We start from the raw sequence: 5,720 nt of genomic DNA, 5'->3' as shown, positions 1-5,720 counted from the left end.
ACCACACTCTTTCTCCATCTCATAGAGATGTGTCTGATACACATTATGTGCTTTAATTGGAAGGGACTTTCTGCACACATGTGTACACTTAATTATGCAGCCATAGGAACACATTTACTCGAATGAATACGCTTTAAAAAGTGGGCATGTTTGTTTCTACATACAGGTCATGAATAAAGCACTCACTGATAAGGAGACAGGCCATGTAGCTTTGTTTAAGAGCTCAAGCCATGGAACCTCACACCTGGGTCTTCAGTCCCAAGTTCACGGTTTGCTAGTTCCGTGACCTTGATGAAGTTACTTTTCCTCTCCCTGCTTCAGTCACCGCCTTTGTAAGTGAGGATAACTATAGTGTCTGTCGGGGTAAAGGAGACTGACTTGATGCTAAGTGCTTAGAATGAGTTAAAGCACAGCAAACATTTTAGAAGTGATCATTAAATACGGCAGGGTGAAATAGCTGTTTTTGCCTTAGTCAGTGGCTATTCTTACAAAATCATTTATAAGGTCAGTGAAGAGTAGAACACACAGCCCACTACTGAGGATGACCCTTTTGATTTGTCTTCAGATGAGATGGAATGTTTTAAAGAGACGAAAGCAGAAAGGGACCGAGTTAGGGTTTTATTTTCTAAGGGGATGAGCTTAGGTATGCACTATTGCTAGGGTGCTAATTATTTGTCTAAACTGGCACATAGGCTGGGGATGTACCTCAGTGGTCAGCACTCACTGAACGTGCACAAGAACTTAGGCTTTGTCACTAGCAAACCAAAAGAAAACTGCACACAAACTTAGTAAGTGAATCCAAGCCAACTTCTGTATATCAAGCACATCAGCTTTCAGAGTAGCTACATTGAGTAGGCCCGAGGGGAAACTCTCTATGGAGTGGAGCGTTGTCAAGATGTTGCAGTAGAAACTACATGGAGTGTGCAGAGGATAGAAGTTATTTGCAGTGTGGGGGAGGTGGCCAGGTAATCAGTATGTCAGCCGGAAGGGGGCACTGCAGAGCACACAAACCCAAGAGCAGGGAAGCCTGTGTTACAGGACCACGAGAAAGGAATTACTTTTTAAACTTTGAAGACAGGGCCAAGGCACTAGCAGAGATGGTCAGGATTGGAACAGTCTATGACAACAGACAGTATCTGTAAAGCTGCTTCTACCCCAGAAAATGGAAGAGTTAGACAAGAAAAGAGAAGGAAGCAACAGGAGAGCAGCACTTACCTTAGATTCTCTGAGTAGCTCTTAGATTTATTATCTCAGCGGGAAGGAGGACTTTGGTAAGCCTTAAATTCTCATTCTCAAGTATACATTTGAGTGATTGTAATTTAAGTTTAGGGATAGAAGATATACGTTCAGTGAGTTAACTTTTACATGCTTGTTCCTAAGAGCTATTTCCAATACATATTAAAAAATAAGTTCTGCGTTGAGACTTTTAGCATAGTTTGATGATATTAAAAACATGCACAACAACAACAACAACCAAAACGCATCTTGAATTAGGATACTTTGGCCACCGCTTCAAGGTCGAGGAGGGCGATCCTGGCTGACTTTTGGTGAACCTTTCCTCTGTGAGCTGAGCAGAAGCGGAAAGGCTTCCTCTGAATACACCAACTCTCCGATAAAAACGCTGTTTAACAGAGTTTACAGTGTTAAAATGGTGGCCGTTACCCATATAAAAATGGCCTACTTTTTGGGGGCATCCACTGCTGCTTTTATGTCACAATCCTCACATTCCTTCACCAGCTGATCCTAGCTCCCTTTGCTAAGCCTCTCCGTATTGCCTGGTGCTGCCCAGACTCTGATGCCCTGTGAATTATACTAATGTCTATTCAGCCAGACATACAAGTGGACAGAAGGCAATATCCAGTGGTATCATAAGAGCATCCCAGGAAAAGGAGCTCGCCGAACTGCAGATGACTCACTCCTCTTCTCTTGCCTGCCAGAATTGGGGTTCACTGCTCCTGCCTTGATAGTTTCCTGTGCTAGTAATGAACATTTAAATGTTTTTGCATTGTTCTTCCTCCTCAGTCACCACACGGGTGACTTGGACAGTCTTAACTGGAGCCCTTTGGCATTTCCAGGCTGCTAGTAATGTGTCTTTGCAGGTTAGCATTTCAGATAACTGGGGTAACGGCCTTATACATGCTAACTTGACCTGAAAGAACTGCGATTTAGCATAAGGAAAAAAAAAGTCCAAACAAAAAAATTTAAGTTTGCATCATTTGCTTTATTTTCCCAGGGAAGTATGAACCCTTAGGTGCAAAGTGCAAGAATTTAGTAGGAGTTGGTGCCTCAGAGACAGATGCCCACTAGCAGGCACTTGGTCGGTTTAGCCAGTCGGCCCCAGTGCCTTGCACGTTGGCGCCCTCTGCTGGACAGCCGAATGCAGCATTGAGTAAAATGAGGGCTATTGAAAAGGTTTCCTGGGGAGGGAGAGGGCTGCAAAGTCTCCAGGTGATATTTCTTCAAGTTCTTCGAGGTAGAGACCAGATGTTGGATTCTGTGCTGAGCAGAGAAGTAGCCATTAGGAGCTTCGACCATTAGGTTTTATTTCTATTTAAGTACTTCAATCATAAGAAAGATGTGGTTTCTTTTAGGAGATGTATCCTATGTAAGTTTCAAAAGCAGGTTCCTTTGAGGTGATTGTCCTTAAAAAAGTCAAATTCACATCCCTGCTGAAAGCCAACTAGCATTTAGATAGTGGTTTACATTTAATCAAGGGCTGTCAGCTCTGTTACTTCATGTGCTCCTCATAATAGCAAAGACTGGGAAGATACGAACTTACCCAGTGTCCCACACTGGTGACCCCTGGAGTCTGTGTTTGAACTTGGACAGTCTTAACTGGAGCCCTTTGGCATTTTCAGGCTGCTCGGGCTACATCCCAAGTCTTTAAAAATTTGTTTTGAGGGGCCGGGGATTTAGCTTAGGGGTGCTGCCGCCTGCCTCGTAAGCGTAAGGTCTCGAGTTCGATCCCTGGTACCAAAAACAGTTTGTTTTGAGACAGGGCTTTGTTAATTTACCTGGCAAATTATGTTAATTTTGGCAGATTATGATTATGATTATTCTGTCTCAGCCTCCCAAGGAGCTGGGATTACATGTGTGCTTTGTCATTCCTGGCTAGGTTCTATTTTATTCCGTAGCAAATATATGCAATTTACTCATTTATTACATTTCTTGTTTCTTTTTAGCCCCAGGATATAAAAATTCTTTTTGTTTTGTTTGCTGTAGTGTCCCAGGTACCTAAAGCCATTGCGTGCACATCATAGGTATAATATGCATATAGATCCGTTTGGAAACAGTAAGGACATTCATACAAATAGACGAATAGCAGTAGCAAGATGATGAGTCGTACCTCATGTAAGTATGTGCGTAAAGCAGTACCCTGTACTATATTGAGTTCTTGGTCTCAGCTTCCCCACCTGTAAAATGAACCCACTGCTGACTTTCTTTCATAACAGATGAGGCAGTCCTGGGAGTCACTTAGCAGTGTTGGATGCTGTTAGGCAAGTAGAACCACTAAAGGCGCTGTGGTGGCCCTGAATAATTCCTTATTAACATTTCTTTCAGGATTAGATTATTCACCATATCTGCCTCTCCTAGGAAATTAATGGCATGATGATGGCCAATAGGATTTTCTTTTCCTTCTCGGAGACAACTTATGCTTCAAGGTTTTATGTGTACCTTGCTTATGTTGCACTGAGAACTCTTCTTGACTTTCATTCAGGGAGTTGTAGCTCCTGCCTGTAACCCTGGTATTCCAAGAGGTCGGAATGGGAGGATCCCAAGTTCAAGCTCAACCAGGGCAACTTAGCAACTTTGGAGACCCGGTCTCAAAATTAATTTTAAAAAAGTGATGGGGCTGTAGCTCAGAGCAAAGGCCCTGAGTTTGATGCTCAGTACCAAAACAAAATGAAACAGCAACAACAAAAAAGCCATCAAAAAACTGCATTTGTACTGGTTTTGTCATCTGTTAGTTCCAGAATTCCATGTCTGTGTCTTTAGACTAAAGAATGGCAAAGCAAGGGCCAGGGATTTAGCTCAGGGTTTCACTGCCTGCCTCGCAAGTGCAAGGTCTTGAGTTCAATCCCTGGTAGGAAAAAAAAAAAAAAAAAGAATGGCAAAGCAGTCATGCTGTTCCCTCTGGTCTTTTTGTTTCCCTCGCACCTGAAGTCATTGCTACCCTCGCTTCAGGGTTCTTCTTTTTTTTTTGCATTGCTTACATATAAAATTGAACAAGGTGGCTGTTGTTTTCTAGATTCAGCTTTCAGAGTACATTTTATAAATGTGGGTAGTGGAGTGTGGACACCTTAGCCTGGTTTTTGATGTTGTTTATTTTAGTTTTATTCTTTTTGTTTCCCTCGCACCTGAAGTCATTGCTACCCTCGCTTCAGGGTTCTTCTTTTTTTTTTGCATTGCTTACATATAAAATTGAACAAGGTGGCTGTTGTTTTCTAGATTCAGCTTTCAGAGTACATTTTATAAATGTGGGTAGTGGAGTGTGGACACCTTAGCCTGGTTTTTGATGTTGTTTATTTTAGTTTTATTGCCACACTTAAATAAAAATACAAAGAATTCTAGCTAGGGTGTGGAATTACTCAGGAGGCTGAGGCAGGAAGATCCCAAGTTTGAGGCCAGTCTGAGGATCAGAGTGAGAGCCTGGCTCAAGACGAAATAAAAAAAAAGTGCTGGGATGCAGCACAGTGGTAGAGCACTGTGTAGCATGCACATGGCCACAGTCTTGATCCCCAATAAAAATGATTAATGTGCACGAGAGATATAAATATATATACAGTTTTATATATATATGTGTGTGTGTTTATATATACAGTTCCCAAGATTATGTAAATATTATGTATTACATACACTAATAAAACTATAAATAAATGGGAAAAGTTGGTGTTTTATCTTCTGTGAGTTCTGTTAAAAGCATCTATGTACTTTTTCTATCAAAAAAGTGGAGCTACATTCAGAAAAATTAAAAAAAATACAAATGTAAGTTCAAAACAAATGGGAACTAAGATAATAAATCTGCTACGACGTGCTGGTATCAGCTCAAGCAGAAGTTTCCAGGATTAGTCATAATGAATGAGAAAGTTATCGCTCTGTGTCATTATTGACAGTGAAGCTTAGAAGACGGCTAAGGAAGAAGTGGTGGGCAGTTCCTCCTTCCTTGCATTTTTTTTTTTTGAAGGTACCAGGGATCGAACTCAGGAACTTGTGCTTTTGAGGCAGGTACAGCACCGCTGAGCTACATCACTGTACCCTTTTGCATTTTTACATAGGTGACAGTTGAGTGCCTTCACCTTACATGTGAGCTGTGGATTCGAGGCAGAGGCAGGTGAGAGCCAGGGGATCTCTCAAAGGTGGTACGTTCAGAAAGGGAGAGCTCAGGCGCTGGCTGGGTGGAATGTGCTCCTGAGGGCTGGCACAGCTCTCCTCTCTGTAGGATCACCGCAAGGTTTCGGAACTGGGTGTGTGCTAGTGGGGGTGGTGAGAGTGCAAGGGGGGAACAGGGTGTGGAAGACGTCGATGCACTGCTTTATGCCTGTGTGGCTCACGAAGAGGGAAGTGGCGGTGTTTAAGTCTAAAGGAGAAGTCGGGTCTGCTTGAGCAGGACCTTGTCTGACGTGCCACAGAATATATATATCATCTTGAGTAGGAGATTTGTAAAGTCTGCTGTTACTACATTTGTGATGGCAAATGTAAGTTTGTACTTAAAGGACAGA

General features: G+C 42.3%; 1 protein-coding gene across 3 annotated transcripts in view; it reads left to right on the top strand.

The window, feature by feature from the left end:
- The window catches only part of Psd3 (pleckstrin and Sec7 domain containing 3), a 299,163-nt gene that overhangs the window by 63,044 nt on the left and 230,399 nt on the right, over window positions 1-5,720 (top strand). Inside the window, exon 2 of one of the 3 annotated variants that reach the window (XM_010624959.1) lies at window positions 5,277-5,332. The exons of the other annotated variants lie outside the window; for them this stretch is intronic. Coding sequence (XP_010623261.1) covers window positions 5,277-5,332 — 56 coding nt within the window. The remainder of the gene's footprint in view (window positions 1-5,276; window positions 5,333-5,720) is intronic. 3 annotated transcript variants of the gene reach the window in all.

The sequence above is a fragment of the Fukomys damarensis genome, unplaced genomic scaffold, assembly GCF_012274545.1.
Source record: "Fukomys damarensis isolate Sample0158 unplaced genomic scaffold, DMR_v1.0_HiC HiC_scaffold_18, whole genome shotgun sequence".
In the NCBI taxonomy this organism is placed as follows: domain Eukaryota; kingdom Metazoa; phylum Chordata; class Mammalia; order Rodentia; family Bathyergidae; genus Fukomys; species Fukomys damarensis.
Note: the sequence above shows the minus strand (reverse complement) of the source record. Positions and strands in the feature narration are given on the sequence as shown.